The sequence below is a fragment of the Panthera tigris genome, chromosome F3, assembly GCF_018350195.1.
Source record: "Panthera tigris isolate Pti1 chromosome F3, P.tigris_Pti1_mat1.1, whole genome shotgun sequence".
Taxonomy (NCBI): Eukaryota; Metazoa; Chordata; class Mammalia; order Carnivora; family Felidae; genus Panthera; species Panthera tigris.
Window position 1 is genome coordinate 35255071 of NC_056678.1, and position 24898 is coordinate 35279968.

General features: G+C 39.6%; 1 protein-coding gene across 1 annotated transcript in view; it reads right to left on the reverse strand.

Annotated features, from left to right (window-relative positions):
- Positions 1-24898, reverse strand: part of CR1L (complement C3b/C4b receptor 1 like) — a 66994-nt gene that overhangs the window by 36862 nt on the left and 5234 nt on the right. Inside the window, exons 2-8 of the mRNA XM_015543785.2 lie at positions 24108-24287; positions 23364-23463; positions 16608-16693; positions 6119-6517; positions 4245-4421; positions 4043-4145; positions 2676-2761 (exon numbers count right to left, since the gene is read on the reverse strand). Of these exons, the coding sequence (XP_015399271.2) occupies positions 2676-2761; positions 4043-4145; positions 4245-4421; positions 6119-6517; positions 16608-16693; positions 23364-23463; positions 24108-24287 (1131 nt within the window). The remainder of the gene's footprint in view (positions 1-2675; positions 2762-4042; positions 4146-4244; positions 4422-6118; positions 6518-16607; positions 16694-23363; positions 23464-24107; positions 24288-24898) is intronic.

Below are 24898 nucleotides of genomic sequence, written 5' to 3' on the forward strand. Positions count from 1 at the left end.
TCTCTGTCTCCCTCTCTCTCTCCCTGGGTACGGTTGACCCACATAGTGACTGGACAACCCTATCCCTTCCCGTATCTTACACTCTGCTCTCCACAAGTGAAGCTCCTGTATGTCCGCACCCATCGCCATTACAGTATCATTGACTGTTTTCCTTACGTTGCATCTTTTGTTCCCGTGACGTACTCGTTCTGTAACCAGAAGCCTGTACCTCCTCCTTTCCTGGTTTTTCTCTTAATATACTGGCTGCTTCTTCTTCATCTCTTTTGTTGATTCATTCTCACCTTTCCAACTTATTAGTGTTGGATTTACAAGGCTCAGCCCACGCATCCCTCTTCTGGCCCCATTCCCCCCCCTCGGTGATCTCACTGAATTTCTATTTTAAACTCTGTTTCTTGGGGCGCCTGGGTGGCTCAGTTGGTTAAGCATCCAACTTCGGCTCAGGTCATGATCTCACGGTCCATGAGTTCGAGCCCCACATCGGGCTCTGTGCTGACAGTTCAGAGCCTGGAGCCTGCTTCGGATTCTGTGTCTCTCTCTCTCTCTGCCCCTCCCCTGCTCATGCTCTGTCTCAAAAATAAATAAAAACATTAAAAAAAAACTCTGTTTCTAAACCATCGGCAAATTGTGTCATTTCACCTTTCAGAATATACCCAGCCTGTGACCACTTCTTACCTCTTCTCCCACTGCTATCCAACATCTGTGGTTAGATCTGTGGAACAGCCTTCCAACTTATACCCTCAGCCATCCCCCTACATTTCCTTGGCTGCATCTCCCTTTTGGGCCCTCAGCTGCTTTCTCACTTGGGAATGCTGATTGACACCCCTGTCACCTCCTTTTCTAACAGTACTGGCTGTCTCAGCCCCCCGGAAGTGAGGGGGAGATAGGGGCTCTCGCACATTACGTAGAGGTCACGGTAACTCCCACATCCTAGCCAACATGACTGGGATCCATGGCCACTCTGGCTCCTTCCCACTTCTGGTCTTAAATGGAGCAGGTCATGGGCTCCGGTGTCTTCAGAGTTTGTCCAGAGGGATGAGATAATACAGCGTAGAAACAAGAGCCTTAATACCCTTGGGATAAACAGGAGACAAGAGACAGGGAAGATCCAGCAAATAAACTGCTCATTCTTTCTCTTTCTACTAGACAGTTCTGGTTTCACAGAACCTCTTCAGGGATGTGTTATATGAGCCAACAGCCAGCTGGTTTTTTTGTTTGCTCGTTTTGGTAAAGCCTACGGCCACCTCAGCAACACAGCATATTTTATTTATCAGCTTTTCTTTCCTTCCTGCACCCTTTTTCCCTCCTTCACTCTTGTTGCTCCAGAACGGCACCCTCTAATAGAGCGTGACAATTTATGCTTTGCCTCCAACACTGTTTTCCAGGGAATCTCGATCTAAGGTATGTTCCTTCCAACTGAGTCCTCTCCGGAGTAGCCAAAGTGATATCATTAAAAATAAATTCCATCATGTTACTTTTCTACTTACAATGCTCCAGTGGCTTTCTATCTTGCTCAGAATGAAAACCCACGTTGTTACGGGATGTACAGTTACCGCTCTCTTATCACTTCCGACTACTCCTCTATTTCCTCGCCCTGTATCAGCCATATCGGCTTCTGAGAACATGTCAAAAACAGGTTTGCCAAAGAAAATGCCGGGAACGTGTCTGCCTTGGGTCTTTCTACCATCTGTATGGGAAGTTATTCCTCTGTCTACGTCCATTGGTAGTAACCACTTTCCACCAATACTCAAATGTCACTTTCTCAGTGAGGATTCTCATCATCACCTTATTTTACTTATTTATTATTTTTAAATGTTTACTTATTTATTTTGAGAGAGAGAGAGAGAGAGAGAGAGAGAGAATGAACAAGTGAAGAAGTGCCAGAGAGAAAGAGAGAGAGAGAGAGAGAATCCCAAGCAGGCTCCATGCTGTCCAGTGCAGAACCTGACGTGGGCTCAGTCTCACAAGCCATGAGATCACGACCTGAGCTGAAACCAAGAGTCGGATGCTCAACTGACTGAGGGACCGAGGTGCCCCTCTATAATCACCTTATTTTAAATGGAGACTTTATTCTTTTCCTGGCATTCCTTATCCCCCTTCATATAACCATTTTATTGCATCACTCTGTTTTTTTTTTCTTAATAACACTTGGCGTTATTTGAAATCATCTATTTATGCGTTTGCTTGTTATTTTCTTTGTCTTTCCTTCTGCACAAGAATATAAACAACACGAAAGCAGGGTCCTAGTCTTTCTTGTTGACAGGTATATTCCTAGTGTCTAGAAGACTGGTTGTTGGCACATAACAGGTGCTCAAAAATTTTTGTTGAAAGAATGAGGACAGGAATGAATAGATGATGGAAGGAGGACAGAAAAGCGGAAGCGGGAGTATCATTTTTGACAGGAAGAAGAGCCCAGGCCTTAAATTTCTCTCCATCTGTGAAGCATGTCTCTCCACCTGGAGCACAAAGGATGCTCGTAAACGTTTATAGCATGGTATCCAAAACACACGATGCGCAGATTTATTTCCCCCAGAAACAATCCTTGCAACAAAGAAATATTTCAATCAAAAGTGAAGATAAACAGAGGGGCAAACGTTAGATAATTTAACAGGCAAAGCACATTGAACAAACAAACAAGGAGGAAGGTGCAGACCTGAACAGATATCCCTTGTACTCACGCTCACACACAGGAACACTGTTGTTCCAAAGGCTTTTCATTTCAACCAAGGTACAGTAACTAGCAGAACTTCCCTTTAAACGGAACCTGAGGAACAAAAGCAGTAGTGACCGGGCGAGTGCACATGTCTCTCTCCCCTTCACTGACAGATCTCAGCTTCTGTCCTTCTGCTGAAATACAGTTTCGTTCCTAAGTTAAACCCCGGGTGAAAAAGTTCCACTCATTTGTTTTCTCAGCTGATAGAGGGTCTGACACCAAGACGTCTGGAGAGATTGCAGTTTCCAGTGAGGACAGAGCAGTAACAACTGTCTCTGGTCCTCGGCCTTCAGGAGGTCGTCTGCTCCTGACTGCCCTCGGACAGCTCCCTATTTGTCTCTCTAAGGAACTTTGTCCTCTAACGCAACCCGTAGCCCTTTCCTTTCTTACTGGACCAGGAGGGAAACAACTTCCAATTCAAGTTAGCAAAGAGAAAGGCATCAGAGAGTGCCCTTTTTTTGCCAACACATTCGGAATGTTCCCAAATGACACCTGTGGCATATCCAGATTATTGATGAGAAAACCAAATTATCTAGGAAAAATAAGAAAAGGTGAGAAGAGAGGATTCTTTGGAGGACAATCATCCCCAAACATCTGGCTTATTGTTGGACCAATAGCTGCCTGAGTTGCCTCCAGGTGTTTATTGGGTGACAGATATTTGATGCCTGATGAAGGGCCCTTGGAATGTACTGAGAACAACATGCTTTTTACCTGTCAGCGGTGTGGGAACATAATACCAAGATCACTTACAGTCACATAAAGAGTTAATGACATTGCTTGGAACATGAACATCAGTCTTCATGCTCCTTCAACACAGCCTAATCCTAATCAGATGACATATAATTAGATTTAAAAATACTCCCATTTACTCTTTCATTCCTATTCCACATTTCACTACTGACTGGTTTCAAATTTTCTTGAAACAGTCCCTGCATGTCACTTATCTTATAAGTAACTTTCTTTTCTATATCAAACTTTTTTAAAACAAGCCCTCTGCAATATTTCTCCCTTCGCGCCTACAAATTACTTTTTATTCATACGTGTAATAAATAGGCATCAGTAGTAATAAATAGTTTCACTTCAATAGTCAAGATCAGTTGTTATACTTCCGCTGTTCAGTATATTTTACTGTTCTTCCTTTTTAAGCATCCGTTCATGGTTCTATGTGGTTGCTACAATACTTCCCAATCGTTGCCTCAAATACTAGTCTTTTTTGGTACTTCTGTTCCATTAGACAGCTTGCTTTTTGGATAAACCCCCACTGCCCAGGGCACCATCATATTAGCATCCAGAACTGAGTCCCTGGTCTCCGTGCCAGGTCATCATACTCACCCCTCATTGCAAATGAAGGACACTTTTGCCCCAAGCTGGAAATTAAGTGGAAAGAGCACACGACCGTTAGGGAGTTGGTCCAGGAAGTCATCACATGATTTCACTAGGAAAACAACAACAACAACAACAACAACAAAGAGGTAAGACTGCCTCTGTGAAGAACAAGAAGACTGATCTGCAAACCAGAGGAAACCGCAGGTACCTGCACATGTAGGGGCTGCTGGGCTCCAGTTTCCCTGGGGCGTACAGCGCACAGAAGCGGTCCCTCTGAGATCATAGCCAGGCTCACAACTGTAGAATACTTCCTGCCCAGGGGAAAAACTGTCCTTGTCACTTGGGGTGGGCTTACCATGCAGAATTTCTGGAGGCGGCGCACATACTGTGGAAAGCACAGGTGCAAAGTACCAGTCATTTATGGAGAAATGTCTTTTGCTAAATTCTAACCCTTCTGAGGAGTCAGAGACACAGTTAAAAGGGTTTGGTGTTATAAGAAGGGAAATCAAACGATACTCTAGCCCCCTCCTTTTACTGATATGGAAGTTAAAAATATGGAGATGTAGCCGAAGACCTCACAGCTGGTCCGAAGCAGATAATTAGAGCCAAGTTCTCCCCAGCACAAGGTGAAATACATTTACAAGTCCCTTCTTCTAGTGCTGGCTATTCAAGATGGAGTTATTAGTATTGGTGGGGTTCTCCACCCACATATTTGGTAGAAAGGCGATCCAATTTACAGGCTCATCTTTCAGAGGAGACGGCTGCCTGAGCCTAAATCTATTTAATAGATTTCCCATGTCTTTTACTGTACTCCTATGATCGAATGTAGTAATCATTCATATTTATATCACTTTGTCTGTTTGTCCTTCCAGCTCTCAGTGGTTGTACAAGGCTGGTGTTAGTTGGTACAAGAATGGTAAACTCCGTCTTTGTCCCTACGGATCAGCCACAGCATTTACCCATCCACTCCTAAGGCAGCTATTGTGGCATACAAGGCCATTGAGAGAAGCCATTGAGAACAACGTCCACTCAATAAACCCATCCTTGTAACGAGAGGGCATATTGCTTAAAGAGTATTTGACTCAAGGTCTGGCGACCTCCATTCATAGCCCTCTTCGTGCTCAAGGCATCTGAGCTCATTTGCACTTCAACCTAATCTATATCCAATTAACAATGAGGGAAAATCTGTTTGGCTTTAAGCAACTTTCGCTCTCAACTTGAGATTCCTAATGATAAAATGTAGGAGATGGACCAGAACAGACAAACTCTAAGGTCTTGGCCACTAGTCTGAGGCTATGATATCTGTCTTCATAAGGCAGTTTCTTATTTTCTGGGAGAGATGCTGACTGAAGTATAACTAGGACCAGGGAACTCGGTCTGGAGTCTGACCCATTTGCTTCCATTCCTGGGTACTCCACTTAATAGCACGTGATCTGGACGGTTTACTCAACCTCTGAAATACCAAACAAACTTCACTGCCATATGGATATAAGAATAGCCCTATTGTAAAGGAGTGTTGTGAAGGGTAGATGAGATCATGCATTTAAGGTGCTGATCGCAGGGGCGCCTGGCCGGTTGAGCGTCTGACTTCGGCTCAGGTCCACGATCTCACAGTTAGTGGGTTCGAGCCCCGCATCAGGCTTTGCACTGACAGTGCAGAGCCTGCCTCGGATGCTCTGTCTCCCTCTCTCTCTGCCCCTTCCCTGCCTGCTCTCTCAAAAATAAATAAAGACTAAAAAAATTGGAGTGCTTGTGACACAGCTGACTAGAAAGTCCACCTCAGTTTTCAATATATTTGAGAGATACTGGAGCTGGTATTTCGCCCGGAGACGTGCTCAACAGGAGAGTCTCAAATGTCTCCTTCCTTGATTAACTAAGCTCCTGCTTTCAAAACGAAGGCGCATACACATAAGTGCACACACACATACATGCACACGCCCACTTTCTTAATTTCATGCTCCATCCCCCCAAATTGACCCACACTGCTTCCCACGCATCCTCCCCCGGAACAAACACTAATCTCCCGATCCTTTTACAACTCATGCCATTTGTAGGCCCCTTCAAAGCCTCAGTCAGACTCACGCCTAGAGCAGCTTGGCAGCTGTGGCTCCCATCTGTTTCGAGGTTGGCATTTCACACTGGAGGGTCCTTTCATGTCAAAGCCGGACTCACACATAAACACCACGATTTCATTCAAGGAATATAAGGTTTTGCGCTCAGATACTATTATTGCATTTTCAATTTCCGGAGGTGTGCATTTATTAGGTATAATGCACTGAGGGGGAGGGCCGCTCCACGTGCCGACGCGGTTGTCTTTGCTGGTGCAATATATTGACGGATTGCCCACAAGCTCAAACGGCTTTTTCCCTCTCTGTCCAGAATTGCAGCGATAGGTCACCACCGTCCCGTATGGAAAATATTCTCTGTTGATGCTAGTGAAACTTCCATTGGCAATGTTCGGGGGCGGCCCACAAGGAATTCCTGGGAAAAGAGACAGTGACTTAAATAATAGTGAATTAAAATAACTAGTCAGAGATCCAATGAGTATAACTCTTTTTACATTTGCTATTTGCTTTTGATCTTTCTTCACATGTGGGTATGTTTTTACAAAGTCATAATTTATTTTTTAATTTATTTTTTAATATGAAATTTATTGTCAAATTGGTTTCCATACAACACCCAGTTTTCATCCCAACAGGTGCCCTCCTCAATGTACAAAGTCGTAATTTAGGTGGGCATAATAAATAGCATGCATACTGCCTTTCTTACTTACATTATTTCCTATAAGCATATGCATTTTTAATATAATTCACATTCCTTTCATCTTAAACAGCTCTTTGATCATTTTATTTTACCATACTTTACACAGCTTTCCCCTACTCTTTTCCATTTTCCTTCTTAATTTTCATTTTTGTTATTAGCTCAGTAAAGCTTTAAAAAAAAAAAAAAAAAAACCCTTGCTAAAAGAAAAAAATGTAAGGGAAGAGAAACAACACAGATATACAACAGTGGGAAATAGTATTAAATATATTTGCATATATATGAGAAATTTATAAAGCTGTAGGCTAATATATGTTAATTAAACATTTTGAAAATCTAAATGATATAAATGGACATGTAAATTACCAATATGCATTCAAGAAGATATAGAAAGCCAGAATGGGCAAAGAAACTTGTAAGAATAGAAGAAAATATTTTACATAAAAATGCTATCAAGTTACTTTCAGGTAATATGTACTTTCAAATGTAATTTCAAATTTTTCACAAGATGTAGAAAATAGAAAACTTACCAACTCATTTCATCAAGCCTAAGTTTGGTATCACAACATGATACCCATGTAAAAGGGATCATATATTAGTTCATTAAAAAAAAAAACAAACAACTCGCAATACAGTTGAAAATCTGGAAGTAGGACATAGTACATTGTACGACTATAATACTATATAACTAGAATGAAGTAACTTCAGCCAAAACTCCAAAACACTTGAAATTAAAAATAGAAATTCTTAAGAAGGATACTCCTTCTGATAAGGGTAACCTTAACAATTTAAATCAAACATCATTCTACCCCTGCATTCTCCCCCCCGCCCCAAGAAAGACTATAAATGCTGGATAAAATATAAACTATGTCTGTGGATGTATCAGAAAGCAATGAACTAGTGAAGCATTACCAGACCATAATCTGATAGAAGATAAAAAGCTGGGTAAGAGACATTTAGGCTGCTGTTCTGAGGGAAGGATAGCTGAATCAGGAGGGGGGATCCGAGTGGTGAGCAGACTTTGATAGTCTCATGGAGTCAAGGAACTAAAGTGGAATCCAGATCTTGCAAGGTGGAAGCCTTGGTAATATCTTCTGCTGTATACTTATAGGGACCTCAAAGAAATAGGCCTTGGGAATCAAGATTACTGGAGTTGTTCCTCAAGTACTGTGGGTGGCCTAGAAAAATAACAGTTTCTGAAATTGAATGAAAGTGGTCCCAGACTGCTAGGTCCCCAGGTTTCTGGAAGAAATAACAACAACAAAAATCCTTCCTGAAGAAGGTTCGTTTTCTAAGACCTTGAATTTATTTGTACGGAGAAAGGTTCTCAAGTATAATTCCTGACATACAATCAATGAGATACTTAATGAGATAAAATACTTAATGAGATAAAATAACATGAATGAGAAGCAGCGTTATCACTGACAATAGAAACTGAACCGTTAGGACCCCAGCTATTGGAATTTTCACTCGCAGATTTAAGATAATTATGTTTATCTATTCAAAGGTAAAATATACGAAACCCAAACTTTTGGTAAGAACAAGAAACAACTAAAAACAACAGGGAAAATTTTGAAAGGAATCAAATAAAAGTTGTTGTCATTGTAAAATACAGTTACTGAAATTAAGAATCTGATGGAATTAACAGCAGGTGGGACACAGTCGAATAAAGATCAATGAATTGGAAGCCAGGACTGAAGAAAATATCCAGAATAAAACACAGAGACACAGAAGGATCAGAAATACATAAAAAAGAGTAATAGACTTATAGGATAGAGGGATAAGGAAGGCCTAATGCATGTTTAAGTGAATTCTGATAATGAGAGGAGAGCGATAACACAGGTCGTGAACATTTGAAGAAGTAAAGGCTGAGAATTTTCCAAAACCAATAAAAGACATCATTAAACCTACAGATTCAAGAAGCCATACAAACTCAAACAATACAAATACTAAAAAAAAAAAAAAAAGGAAAAACTTTACCTAGACACATCATAGTAATATTGTAAAAAAAAAAAATCAAGAGCAATCAATTTTAAAAGAAGCCAGAAAATAGGGGTGATAACTTTTAAGAAACCATGCCTAGAAAAATATTTAAAGAATCTATTGCCAGAAGACCTACAATACAAAAATGCTAAAAGATAATTTTTTAGATTGAAGGAAAATAGTGTCTTAAAGAACTGACTGAACTGCAATTTGGAGGAAGGATAGCAGAAATAGTTAATAGATGGAGGAGTATAAATACTCTGTTTATAAAAACAACAATAATGTCTTGTGAGATCAATGTAAAAGCACAAAAACTGACACAATGAAGGAGAAATAGGATCTGATCGTCTCATTAGATACACAGTGATAAATTAGAATACACATTCGTGATAAATCTTTTAGCAACTTAGGTATAAAAAGCAACTTCCTTAATCTGATAAAGAATATCTCCCTAAAACCTTCTGTAAACATCATGCTTTATAATGACTATTAAAAAACCAGTATTAAAAAACCAATATAATGACTATTAAAAAACCTGGGTGGTTCAGTCTGTTAAGCATCTGACATCGGCTGAGGTCATGATCTCACAGTCTGTGGGTTCAAGCCCCACGTCAAGTTCTGTGATGATAGCTTGGAGCCTGGAGCCTGCTTTGGATTCTGTCTCTCTCTCTCTCTCTCTCTCTCTCTCTGCACCTCCCCCACTCACACTTTGCCTCTCTTTCTCAAAAATAAACATTACAAAAAAATTTTTTTAATTCAAGATTTAATTCAAGATTGTACTGGAGGTTCTAGCCAATGCAGTAAAGCAAGAGAAATAAAAAGCTGCAAGAAAGGAAAAGATTAAAAAAATAGGATAATTATTTACCAATGACATGATTATGTATACAGCATATCCAAAAGAATATGCAGATAAACTACTGCATTTCTAAGTAAATTTAGCAAGATTGTTGGTTCCAAGGTCAAATGATTGCGTGTTTAAGAAACAATTAGAAAATGTTACATTTTTCAATGTTACATATCTATGTTTACATTATTTTCTATAATGTAAATTGGCAAATATTATTAAGATTTCAAAAATTTCAAAAATTCATGTTCATGAATTTAAAATTAAAAAATGTAAGTGGCCCACAATTGCATCTGCTGAGTCAATAGAAACCCAATGCCAATTCAAGCAGTATTCTTTTTGTGGAAACTGACAAACTGGTTCTAAATTTTATATGGAAATGCAAAGGGCCAAGAATCACCAAATAAATCTTGGAAGAAGTACATGGCAGAGGATATGCCACCAGATATCAACTCTTATTAGAATACTATAGTAATGAATACTATAGTAATGAATACTATAGCAATGAAATACTATAGTAATGAAAACTATAGTAATGAAAATAGCACAGAACCTCTCTGAAATGAGACCCACATATAATGACACCTGACACAGATATTAAACTATTGTATTGTGATATACAAAAATGTTTTTTTAATGGTTTTTAAAATCAGTAGTATTAGGTGAATTGCCTACCCATTAGGAAAAAAACAAACAAAAACACATACAAAAAAGGAAATACATTCCTTGACCATACTTGACACCACACAAAAAATAAATCTGAGGTGAATCATCAACTTAAGAGATAAAATGACAGGCAAAGCTTCCTTACATAGAACAGAGAAAGTGGTGGGGCGCCTGGGTGGCCCGTCTAGTTGGTTGAGCATCCAACTCTTGATTTAGGCTCAGGTCATGATCCCAGGATTGGGATCCTGGGATCCCAATGTTGAGTGTGGAGCCTGCTTAAGATTCTCTCTCGCCTTCTCTCTCTGCCCCTCCCCCACTCACACTTGCTCTCTCTCTCTCAAAAATAAAAAATAAAAACATTAAAAAAAAAGAACAGAGGAAGTAGTGACTAGAAAGGAAAAGATTTATTAAGTCTTATTAAAAAACACTATAAAAATGTATACCTTCTATCATCAAAAGACATCATTAAGAAAACAAAAGGACCAATTTTAGCCTGGAAGAAAATGTGTTTTGTTTATTGTGTTATGTTTATTGTGTATGAAGAATTTCTACAAGACAATAAAAAAGATACACAACTAGCAAACATTGGGTGAAAATTTTGAACAGGCACTGCACAAAGATATGAAAAGGTGCTCTGCATCATCAGTCATTAGGAAAATGCAAATTAAAGCCACAGTGAGCCCCTAGAATTGCTGAAATTTAAACAATTGATAACTATCAAGTTGACAAAGATATTGAGCAGCTGGAATTTTCATCTGATTTTGGTAGAAGTGTAATGTGTACAACCACAGTATGAAATCTTATGGCAGTATCTATTAAGACTGGCTACGTTCATACTCAACAATTCCACTTATGTAAATATAAACACTATATAGATGTGCATATATATATATATAAAGATTTGAAAATTTGTATTTGCATATATATGGATATTTATTGCATATGCACATGCATAAAATACTGCTGATATACAAACAGCCGAGTTTACAAATTAATTGTTAAGTTCTTACAACAATTACATAAAACAATTACATAAAACAAATACATACAACAATTAAAAAAAAGATCCAATTGATCCATATACAACAACATGGATAAGTCTCCTACATATAACACTCAACAGAAGTTGGACACAAAAGAGTACATGCTTTTTGATTCCTTTAATAGAAAATTCAAGACGGGGCAAACTAATCCTTGTGATAGAAGCCAGAATAATGGTTATTTGGGAAAGATGATCACTGAGGAAGAGCATGGGGAAGCTTCTGATGTGCTATATCTTATTTGAATGCTATTAATGTGGGTGTGTTCACTTTGTAAAGTTTCATTGAAGTGAATGATTACTACTGAGCACTTTATATATATATGTAGTAATATACAAATATATGTCTTTCAATAAAAAGTCTAGATGGTGTGAAAAAAATGTTGCAAAAAAGACCTTCCAGGGGAGTCGGGCAGGGGGATGGGTTAAGTAGGTGATGGCTATCAAGGAGGGCACTCTTTGTAATGGGCACTGGCTGTTGTATATAAGTGATGAATCACTCAATTCTATTCCTGAAGCTAATATTACACTATATGTTAGCTGACTGGAATTTAAATAAAAACTTGGAGATTTAAAAAAGGAGAAGAAAAAAAGAACTGCCAGCAACATAAACTATAGGCAATAGGGCTTTATTGGTGAGTTTTTTTCAAATATCTAAGGAAGAAATAATGCCTTAAAGGGAAACAAATCTATGGAACACAATCAGGTGGCTTTATGAGTCTATTGTAAGTTTGATACCAAAACCTCATAAGGACATGAGAAAAATATTTCATTTTTTTTTCTCACGGGAGAAATGAAATGGGAAAAATATTACACAGGATATTTAAATCACGGGAAAAATATTACAGTCTGATCTCTCTAAAAAACATTAGGAATGGGGTGATAAAAGTGTTCTAGAATGAGTGGTGCTGGTCGCACAACCTTACGAATATACTAAAAATCATTACAGTGTATTCTTTAAAAGAGCAACTTTACGATATGTAAATTATATCTCAAAAACATCTAAAATACATTACAAAAGCACATTAAACAACATACAAAAATTATAAAATATTTTGTCAAGTTGATGTATTCCAAGAATATAAAATTGGAATTCAAAATCAGTTTGTCTTTCAAAAAGAAACTAAAACAATTCATTACATTAAGAGAGTAATGGAGAGGGGCGCCTGGGTGGCTCAGTCGGTTGAGCATCCGACTTCAGCTCAGGTCATGATCTTGCAGCTCGTGGGTTCGAGTCCCGCGTGGGGCTCTGTGCTGACAGCTCAGAGCCTGGAGCCTGTTTCGGATTCTGTGTCTCCCTCTCTCTCTGTCCCAACCCACTCACATTCTGTCTCTGTCTCTCTCAAAAAGAAATAAACATTAAAAAAAGAGAGAGAGAGTAACAGAGAAACAGATACGATTGTTCAATATATGTAGCCAATGTGTTTAGTAAACTTTACGGTTTAATGATAAAAAAAATTCTTAGCAATGAAGAATATTATAAGGGAATTTTCTTAATCTAAAAATGGGTATCTACAAAAGCCTACAGCAAATATTGGTTAATGGTGAAATATTTCAATCTTTCCCTTTGAGATGGGGAACAAGACAAAGATACCTTCATCAAGATTTTATTAGGGGTCCTATCTAGTATATGAACAAAAGAGAGAAGGAAGACAAGGAGGGAGGGAGGAAGGGAGGAAGCAAGTAGGAGAGAAGGAAGGAAGGAAGGGAGGGAGGGAGGGAGGAAAAGCGAGCTGGTTGGTTGCTTGCTTCCAAGTGCTTTGGAGAACTTAAGAGAAAGAAAATGCTCTAAATTCCTGTTCAGGGTCTGGTTCTGAAAGCTTCTCTACCTGCCCTAAAATAAATACTTGTAGGGCACCTAGGTGGCTCGGTCAGTTGAGTGTCTGACTCTTGATTTGGGCTAAGGTCATTATCTCAAGGTTGGTGTGATAGAGCCCGCTTCATGCTCTGCGCTGACAGCGTTCTCTCTCCCTCTCCCTCTCCCTCTCTCTCTGCTCCTCCCCAGCTCCCATGCTCACTGTCTCTCCTCTCTCTCTCTCCCAAAATAAATAAATAAACTTAAAAAAAACAAACAAAAGAAAAACACTTGCATTCCGTAGCCACAGAGCCAAAACTTCTGAAGCACAAATCTAACATCTAATCAATCCTGTAGCTGGATTCCACGACAAATTGAATTCACGACAGGGTCTCTTATGTTAAAGTTTGAGAGCTGATTGGAAGGAGGACTCTGAAAATTGGGATGGAGATATATGGACAGATTCGAACAAAGCTGAATACCTTGAACCTGGGAGTTCTGCTGAGTCTCCTTTGCTAGGGGAAACAGGCCCTCCTCCCCTGTCTGAGGGGGTCCTCCCCTTCTCTAAAGAAACTGTAATGATCTCTCATGAGGCAGCTGCCCTGATAGGATTGCCAGAGAAAATATAGAATGTCCAGTTAAATGTGAATTTCAGAAAAACATTGAAAAAGCTCTAAGGGTAAGTATATCCCCAATATCACAAGGCACATAGTTAGAATACAAAAGTATTTGTTGCTTATTTGAAATTTGAGTTTAACTGAACATCGTGTATTTTTATTTACTAAATCGGGCAGCCCAAATTTCAGGGACCGCTGATCTTCCTCCGGACCTACCCCTACTACTTCGCATTGTTTCTGGTCCTTAAACCTGATTTAAGTCCTGGCAGACCTGGAAGTACAGGAGGGGGTGGGGAGTACAAGTTATGACCTACAAGAAGGTGCAGAACACCAGAAATGAGACTGTGAATTCAGCGGGTCAGAGTCTGGCCTCTGCTGAACGAAGCTGAAATACCAGATCTTTTTCAGGATACTATTGAGGAAGCAATTCTATGACTTGGGGATTTACGAATGCCAGAGTGGATTTATGTAGTATCTGTTTGTCAACTCCCCACCAATGTGCACAGGGGTGGGGTGTTGAAAGAGAGAACTTTTAGGGGCGCCTGGGGGGATCGGTCAGTTGAGCATCCAACTTGGCCTCAGGCCCGGATCTCGCGGTTTGTGGGTTCAAGCCCCGCATTGGGCTCTGTACTAACAGCTCAGAGCCTGGAGTCTGCTTCCGATTCTGTGTCTCCCCCTCTCTGTGCCCCTCCCAAGCCCATGCTCTGTCTCTCAATAATAAATAAGTGTTAAAAAAATAAAAAAAAAAAAAAAAGAAAGAGAGAACATTTATCTTTTCACCCAAGGCTTTGAGTAATACATTCATGCAGAATATTCAGTGACCTTGAAAAACATCTATGGTGCTTATTTTCTGTAGGCTGGGAATGACGTTGGGATTTAGTTATGGAATTGTCTTCCCTGAATTTAATGGTGACGGAAGGACCTCAGGATGGTAGAGGTCAAGTGGCAGCACTCGAGGGCCAGAGGGCCAGAGACAATTGAAACAGAAATGAGAATGATTTGCCTGCAGAAATCGTTGCTCCGGGCTGATTGATTGCGGAATCTCTAAAACCGAAATAGAAGAATAACGGACTACAGTGTTATTAGATGGGCAGAAGCAGAAAAGATCTAGGTTTGACTTGAATCACTGGAAAAAAAAAAAAAAGTTATGGTTATTCACCAACCAATGCCCAGACTTGAGAGCCAGTTTATGGACCTAGGGCAGTTTGAATAAATAGGAGATTGGATCTTCTTGAGAAAGCATGCGGCTGCACGGTCAAAATGTATACCAGAAGTTTCCTCCCACTTTCACCAAGGAGGCGGAAAGCCATTCACCAAGGTTTAGATATACAAAAGGTTACAGGTTTATTTATTTTTTTAAATTTATTTATTTTTTTTAATGTTTATTTATTTTTGAGACAGAGAGAGACAGAGCATGAACGGGGGAGGGGCAGAGAGAGAGTGAGACACAGAATCGGAAGCAGGCTCCAGGCTCTGGGCCATCAGCCCAGAGCCTGACGCGGGGCTCGAACTCATGGACCATGAGATCGTGACCTGAGCTGAAGTCGGATGCTTAACCAACTGAGCCACCCAGGCGCCCCAAAAGGTTACAGATTTAGAAACAGAGATGAAAATACAGGAATAGATATAGGTGTGTTATCTTTAAATTAAGAGATCTAGCCAGAGTACTGTCCTGTCACCTAATTTTTTCACATAAAATATATAATTAACATCTTTACATGTCATGAAGTGCTTTTCCATGACATCTTTTTTTTTTTTTAATGCTTATTTATTTTTTAGATAGAGAGAGAGAGAGAAAGAGTTGGGAAGGGGCAGAGAGAGAGGAGACATAGAATCTGAAGCAGGCTCCAGGCTCTGAGCTGTCAGCACAGAGCCCGATGGAGGGGCTCAAACCCACAAACTGTAAGATCATGACCTGAGTTGAAGTCCCAAGCTTAACCAGCTGAGCCACCCAGGTGACCCCCCCCCCTTTTTTAATGGCTAACTAATATTCTGGTGCATGGCTGGTATTTCTTCTAACTCTGATTTTATGTTTCTTAGGGAATTCTCCATAGTCATTTTTTTTTAACGTTTATTTATTTTTGAGACAGAGAGTGACAGAGCATGAATGGGGGAGGGTCAGAGAGAGAGGGAGACACAGAATCTGAAACAGGCTCCAGGCTCAGAGCTGTCAGCACAGAGCCCGACGCGGGGCTCGAACTCATGGACCGCGAGATCATGACCTGAGCCGAAGTCGGCCGCTTAACCGACTGAGCCACCCAGGCACCCCTCTCCATAGTCATTTTAACATGACTCCTTCCAGTACTTTCCAGACCATGATTTGAAACATTTAGGTTACTTTAACATTTTTGCCATTATAAAGAATGCAGCAATGAAATGTTTACAGTGAACTCCTAGTAAACGTCTGTGTTTATTTCCCAAGCATAAGTTCTAAGAACTGGGTCAAAATAGATGCCCATTTTTGAGGGTCACAGTACATGGTACCCTTCAAGAGGTTTTGTGTAACTCCAGGTACATGAAAGTGTTGATTCATACACAGCTTCACCAACCTTGGAGAGTAACACTTAAAAAAAAAATCTTCACTAATTTGCCAAGCAGAATGATTGTTATACTGGGGGTGGTACAGTCAACATAATTCCAAATTATTTGAAGTAAAAATAAAGTTTGAAGGCTTTTCTGCATTTAAGTCCCCAGATTCAGAAAAGGTACATCCTGGGATAAGGAAACATTTAAGGAAACAGTTGCCAGAAACCCCCTAGGGATTGAGGGACAAATGCACAAAAGGAATTCAATTAAGATTTTTACAACTCCAGGAGGAAACTTAGAATCCATTGGTGAAGGTAACAGGAAAGAATATCTCAACTCACTTTCACAAGTAGGTGGGCTGTTATCCCAGACGACAATATTGCCCGAGATGAGGCACGTGCTAGAGGGCTGACCAATGAGTCGGTATCTAAAGATAAAGAAGAATGAATGTTATATTCCCTGTTCATTTTCCTACTTATATTGCTACTTACTAGAGCTCACAATCTTGGAGAATTCAGGACAATTTCCATTTGTCATAGTACGGTCACTTTCCCAAAGTTTATGTCTTCATTTGGACTTAAAATTTTTTTCTTCACACCTTCTCAACTAAATGGGCTCTCTCTTCTTTACTTTAAGCCACGGTTTTGTAGAAACCTAAGATTCATCAACCTCAAACCAAAGGAAATCCAAACAGAACAACAAAAGTCCAACACTGATTTCATATTTAAAATGGTCAAGGCAGAAATTCTCACTTAGTATGCCACAAACTATTCCAAGCGTGCCATAAATGTGGAATATCTCCCCCATTGATAAGGTCTTGCAAAAACTATAGTAGAATATTACAACCAGGACATTGGCATAGGTATGATCTGCCAATTTGGTTCAAATTTCCTCAGTTTTATTTGTGCTAATTTGTGTGAGGGGTGCATGTGTATTTACATCTATGCAATTTTTTTTATACAGACTATTTTTAAAAAAATTTTTTTTAATATATGAAATTTATTGTCAAATTGGTTTCCATACAACACCCAGTGCTCATCCCAAAAGGTGCCCTCCTCAATACCCTTCCCCCACCCTCCCCTCCCTCCCACCCCCCATCAACCCTCAGTTTGTTCTCAGTTTTTAACAGTCTCTTATGCTTTGGCTCTCTCCCACTCTAACCTCTTTTTTTTTTTTTCCTTCCCCTCCCCCATGGATTTCTGTTAAGTTTCTCAGGATCCACATAAGAGTGAAACCATATAGTATCTGTCTTTCTTATACAGACTATTTTTAAGAGGATTTTCAAGTTTACAGAAATATTGACCAGAAGGTACAGGGATTTACCATATACTCCCTTTCCACACACATGCACAGCCTCCCACATTACCAACATCCCCCACCAGAATGGTACAATTTGTTGCAACTGATGAAGCTACGTGGACATATCATTATCATCTCAAGTCCATAGTTTACATCAGGGTTCACTCTTGGTGTTGGACATTCTATGGGCTTGGACACATGTAAAATGACATGTATCCAAAGAGTCGGACGCTCACCCAATTGAGCCACCCAGGTGCCTCCCCCCCGCCATGTTGTTTTAGTTTGCATTTTCCTAATGGCTAATGAAGCTGAATATATGTTCATGTACTTGCATCGCATATTCTCTTCGATGACATGTCCATTCATGTCCATTCTGGATTCAATAGTATGCCTCTAAATTTACGTCCTGAAACCTCAGAATCTGACTTTATTTGGAAATAAGTTTGTGGCGGATGTAACAGAGTTAGGATGAGGTCACACTGGATTAGCGGGGGCCCTACTCCAATGACTGGTGTCCTCAAAGGAAGAAGGAAGTTTGGACAAAGAGACACACAGAGGGAAGACAAAGGTAACACATACAGAGGCAAAGTCATGTGAGGCAAAGCCAGACAGAGGCAGAGATGGAGAGATGTGTTTATAGCCAAGTGATACCAAGGACTGCTGGTAACCACCAGAAGCTAGGGGAAAAGCATGGAATAAATTCTTCCTTAGAGCCTCCAGTAGGAACCAACCTGCTAACACCTTGATTTCAGACTTGTTCAATTCCATCCCTAACTTGCTGTGAGTTTTTACCATGATTTGTTATTGGACTTTGTCAACTACAATTTCTGGGACCGTTGATATGAGCATATATATTTTCTACTTTGAGCATACAAATTAATATGAGCTTGGGTGGATCAGTCGATTAAGTGTCTGACTCAATTTCAGCTCAGGTCATGATCTCACAGTTCACCAGCTAGAACCCACATCGGGCTCTATGCTAACAGTGTGGAGCCCGCTCGGGATTCTCTCTCTCCTTCACCCTCTGCCCCTCTTCCGCTCTCTCTCTCTCTTAAAATACATACATAAAACACTTCTAAAATATTAAAAATTTTTTCCTCTTTAGCCCGTTAATATAGTTGATTATGTTGATTGATTTTTGGATGTTGAATCTGTCTTGCATACCCGGAGTAGTTTCCACTGTGGTCACTGTAGGCAATTTTTTTAATGCCTTACTGGGTTTGATTTGCTAACATTTTATAGACGGTAAAAAAAACTTCAATAAAGTATTAACAAATCAAACCCAACAGTACATAAAAAGAATCATATACAATAGCCAACTGGGATTTATTCCAGGTATGCGATTAATATTTTTAAAGACATGGAGTTCACAGTTAATAAGTTCTTTTCTTTCGTATTTGGAAAAGGTGTGCCACTTCCTTCTTGCCTCCATATTTTCAGATAGTAAACCCACTGCCATTCAAATTGTGTTCCCCTATAGGTAGTGTGTCCTTTCTCTCTGCTTGCCTTTAAGATTTTTCTCAAGGGAATTTGTAATTACTTATTGAAGCGATTTTATGAAGGCTGCTTTAAAATCTTCGTTAGATAGTTCCAACATCTGACTCATCTTGGCATTGGCATCCTTACTGGTATTGATTATCCCTTCTCAGTCAAGCTGCGATTTCCCTGGTTCTTGATGTGACACGTGATTTTTCTCTTGGATCCTAACACTTGGGATATTGTGTTAAGCGACTCTTGCTCTTAGTGAAATCAAGTTTAGCACGTAACCGCTCTCTTTAGGGTAGTGTGTAGATTCTGGCCTATTTTTGTGGGCTTTAGTTCCAACGACAATTGGATTTTCCAGTCTTGCAGGGCTATTCTGGTCGGCTTCATTCTCCTGGCTCCGCATCCCTACTGACACTGCCTGGGACGGCGGAGGCGCTTCTCTGACCTGCCTGGTTCCACTAGGTGAGGCGTGAGAGATGTTCAACCCTTGCATGGAGAGGAACCTCTCTGGCCTGTTCTCTGGCTATCTGGGGAGGGGGGAGCTCCCCCTTCGTTTTGTGTTGTGGCCACCAGGGGAGGGAAGCCCCTATCTAGGCTGCATTTTGCTGCTGGGTGGAGAACCAGGAGTCATGGGTCTGGGAGGCTCTCTCCTACTGCATGGAGGAGGAGGAAACCCCGAACCTGGTTCCCTTTCTGCTGCTGGGTTGAAGTCTAGGTCTCGCCAACTGGGCTCTGTTGACGCCGTCACCACCGGCAGAAGAGAGCTCACTGCTGCTGGCTGGTGTGGGGCATTAGATAAAATTGTCATTGGGACTGAAGCCCAGGTTCTACCATTGATACAGCTGCTGGTGACCTGGGGACCTGCTGCTTCTCAGGGCTTCTCTGAGAAGGAGAGATGCTCCCCTGCCCCATCCCTGATTTCTGCTTATGCTGCTAAGCTGGGCAGATTGGACCACTATTGCCATCCACATGTCTCCCTACCACCTCCCCACTAAGCTTCCCTTTTCCCAGCCCTTTGACCAGAGAACAGGCTTCTCTCTCCCTCTCTTCCTGCCTGCTGAATATTCAGGGTTGCGTTCCTTCCAAGCACCCAGTCTTGGAGATAAAAAGGAAATCCAGGGACCTCACTACGGGGTCATTCTTTAAGTTTTATAGTCCTCCAGCCCATCTCCTTTCCACCTTTTGTGGTCCTTTCATGGTTACGTGTTGACCAGTTTCCAGGGTATTTAGCTACATAGAGAGACGCAGAGAAAAGTGAGTCTGCCCATCGTGTCCTGGAACTGGAAGTTCTTGCAATCGACATAAGTTTTAATGCTCTTGGAAGATAATGGAAGTATTAAATGTGTATGCACCTAATTACATAGCCTCAAATATATAAAACAAAACCCAGAAATACAAGAGGAAATTGGAAAAAAAATTGATAGATCAAGCCTGCTTTAGAAAAGAAACACACTCTGCTCATTTTATGAGGATAAATTGGTTATAAAGCCAGACAAGGACAGCATGAGAATGGGAAATTATGAGGCCCATCATACTTATGAGAATAAAAAGGAAAAAAATCTGAAATAAAATATTATAAAACAGATCTAGCAGTATATAGAAAATATTTATTATACTTCCAGACTGAGTTGGGTTCCTCCAACATTTCAGGTTTAATCTGTTAGCTCAATTCGTGACATGCATTCCTCCTACTTCACTCTTTTGTATTTGGTTATTCAGTCGCCCCAGGCCCCGTTGTTGAAAAGATTCTTCTTTTACCTTTGAACAGTCTTGGTGCCTTGTTGCAAAATAGTTGATGATAAATGTACGGTTTTACTTCTGGATTCCCAATTCTGTTCTACTGATCTGTACATCTGTCCTCATGTCAGTATCACACATTCTTGATTGCTGTAGGTTTATAGTAAGTTTTGAAATTGAGAAGTTCTGCTTTTTCAAGATTTTTTTTTACTGTATGGGTGCCTTGCACTTCCATAAGAATTTCAGGGTCAACTTGTCGATTTCTGCAAAAGGATGCTGGAATTTATAGGGATTGTATTAAATCTGCGGGTCAATTTGGTGAAGTCAATATTCTATAATTCTATAATATTCAATATTATTATAACACTAGCAATATTAAGTCATCCAATCTATGAATATAGAATATATTTCCATTTATGTAGATCCTCTTTAATTTTGTTTTCAAAAATATTTCATAATCTTCAGTGTATACTTTTATACTTCTTTGGTTCAGTTTATTTCTAAGTGATTTTATTTTTTTGATGTTATTGTAAGTGGAACTGGTTTCTTAATTTCATTCTCAGATTGTTTATTGCTAGAGTATAGAAATACAATTTAATTTTGTGTATTGGTCTGATATCCTGAAACTTGTTGAACTATTTATTAGCTGTAATAGGTTTTTTGGTGTGTGTGTGTGTGTGTGTGTACATTCCTTAGGATTTTCTATACAACACACATCATTTTCAAACAGTTATTTATTTAAATTTTTTAATGTTTGTTTATTTTTGAGAGAGAGAGTGAGAGAGCGTGAGCAGGGGAAGGACAGAGAGAGGGGGAGACACAGAATCTGAAGCAGGCTCCAGGCTCTGAGCTGTCAGCACAGAGTCCAATGCGGGGCTCAAACCCATGAGCTGTGAGATCATGACCTGAGCTGAAGTCAGATTCTTAACTGACTGAGCCACCCAGGTGCCCCCAAACAGAAACTGTTTTAGTCCTTCCTTCCAATTTGGATGCCTTTTGCTTCTTTTTCTTGATTAATTGTCCTGGCTTGAACCTCCAGTACAATGTTGATTAGAAGTGGTAAGAAGTTTTCAATAACTTTTAATTTATATTAAAATTGTGTGTGATGTGTATGTGTGTGTGTGTGTGTGTGTGTGTGTGTGTGTGTGTTATAAAACTACATTTCTTAGCTGTGGATCATGGGAAGAGAAGTTTGAAAACCACTGTCCTAAGGAAACTTTTGTACATGTGCGCTAGGAGGCATGTATATTCATATCAGGAATGCTTAGACTAGCCAAAACAAAACAAAGTAAAACAAACTGGCAACAATCCAAATATAACAAGCAAGAAAAAATAAATTGTGGCATACCCACATAAGGAAATACTCTCCCAAGTGAAAATGAATTAACCACAACCACATAGATAATTGGCAAAAACAAACTGTTAAATAGAAAAGCCAGTTGAAGAGAAGTACATAGCGTATCATGCCAGTGACATAAAGCTTAAACTAGGGAAAGCTAAATAGAAACTGACTTGGAGTATGTATGGGAGAAAAGGGGAACAAATGGAAGGGAACGAACCACACAAAATTCGGGATGGTCGTTCCTTCCACACAGATGTTGGAGGTAGAAGGGGAATTGGAAAAGGCACATAGGAGGCTTCCAAGGTACTAGCAATGTTTCTTAAGGTAGGTGGTGTATACGCCGAAGTTCATTTTATCGTTATTGCTTATGCTATAGTAAATGTATTTTAAGTGAGCAATAAATAATAAAAACAAAGCAAAAGTTAAGATCTATGGTAAAGCAGTCTCTCTACTTCTTTCCTGAATTGGTTGTCTCCCTTCAGGATAAGCCAAGAATATGCCCACAGCAAGATTTCCGCACTGTGTGCGTTTCTGGAGAGGTGCTCTAACAATCGAAATTTGCCTGTCTACCATTCAGCTCCATCATCCCAAACAAATCATTCTTTCCCACTTCTCAGTCCAACATTTCTAGTTCTTGGCGCTTTGGGGCAAGAATATATGCATGGATCAACTACTGTTTGTTCCATTTGCGTCTTTAGAGAGCTGGTCCTTCCCATTTAATGAATGTTTCGCTTGGTTTTAGGTACATTAATTGGTTGTGCAGTAGGCATCTTTCCTCTCCACCCCCAGGTTTCTAGCACGGATATAGGTTTTTTCCTATTTTTCCAATATTTGTTTAGTCATTTCAGGCAGAGTTGAATGCCTGGATTCAAGCCACCACTTCTATTTAGAAATCTTATTGCTGTTTTTTTAACCTCTTTTTTAAAAAATTTATTTTGAGAGAGAGCGAGAGAGAGCAGGGGAGGGGCAGAGAGAGAGAGGGTGAGAGAGAGAATCTCAAACAGGCTTTTCAGCATCAGAGCAGAGCCCGAGGCAGGGCTCGGACTCATGATATCGGGATCATGACCTGAGCCAAATCCAAGAGTCAGAAGCTTAACCAACTGAGCCACCCGGGCACCTCTCTTATTGCTATGTTTTTAATAGGCAGGTAGACTTTCTAAGACTATTGCTTAGAGATTGGTGCTACAATTCTGGAACTGTCCTCCCAAACAGTGATGCTTGGCACTAGACTCACCCTTCATTACAAGCATAATTAATAGTTGATCCAAACTTGGTGTCTCCGTTTATGGTCATTCTGCCATTGATGAGTTCTGGAGGAGTTCCACATGATTTACCTATGGGAAAGAAGTAGAATTTGGGGACCGGACATCGAACACTCCAAACTTCTCTTAGTAAGTACATAAGATCCCAACTGGCTGTCCCAACCTTTACTGAAAAGCATTTGTAGTTCCAAGGCTTTTGCCCCCTTGAAAGACACTTACAAGACTGCCTTAGGACCAGCCACCCACTAAGCACCACTTTCAAAAAGAGCCTTCCTCCAGATCTACCTCATCCTCATACTGTGCCTCCCAGAAAAATGTAAACTTCCCTTATTCCCAAAGTGTTCACTTTGTAATTCAACCAGTGTAAATCAGGGTCTTGAAGTGTGGGATTTTCTCCCCGCCTACACTTCTCTTTCCTTTCCCAAGTCACTCGTTACTCAGTTTCAGTGGTGACAACGGGGAACCCCTACTGAATGGAGGTTTTCCCTCAGTCATGCCTTGTGATAGTCATTTCTCATGAATCGAACTTGTAATGAAGGTGTCAGGAAGTCAAAGCAATAGGAAGATAGGACGCAAAGAATAACTCTCACATCTGCAATCCCTTTTAGGCAAACTTATTAAGTCATATGCATCTTGGTTCCAAAACCTGAACAATTGAATCAGCTCTTATGGACATTTAACTGACACAGTGGAATTCTCAGTCTAAAGGTACTTACGTTCACATTTGTTTTCAGCACTTGACCAGGTCAAGTTCTCTTGGCAGGTGATACGGAACTGTTTCTTGTAGTAACCAGGGCGGCATATGTAGTTCAAAGATGCCCCAATGGGAAACTCAGACTTCTCAATCTGTTCTATAGGCCTGGCAAACGGGAGCTGTGCCGGGGCTTTGCAATTACCTGGAGACCAAGACCACAGTGGCATCAAAGTTAATGGAGAAACTTCTACTCTGCTGTCTGTTTGTCTCCAATATGCTTCATGGATGTGATCAAAGAAGAAGAATACTGTAATAATGGTAAAATTATTGCTTCCCTTAGTAGCGATCTTAGATATGAACTTTTTAAATCAGCATCTACTCACTTAGAAAGTCATTGCTATTTTGAAGGCAATTAAGAGTTAAATATATATATGTGTGTGTATGTGTATGTATATATATGTACATATATATTTATATATATAATTTATATATATATATTATATATAAATATATAAAATATATATACATACATATAAATATATAAAATATATAATATATAATATAAAATATATAAAAATATATATAAATATATATGTAATATATATAAAAATATATATAAAATATAAAATATATAATATAATATAAAATATATATAATATATAATATAAATATATATAATATATAATATATATAATATAAAATATAATATAAAATATATAATATATAATATATAATATATATTTATATATATTTATATATAATATATAATTTATACATATTTAATATATATAAAATATATTTAATATATAAATA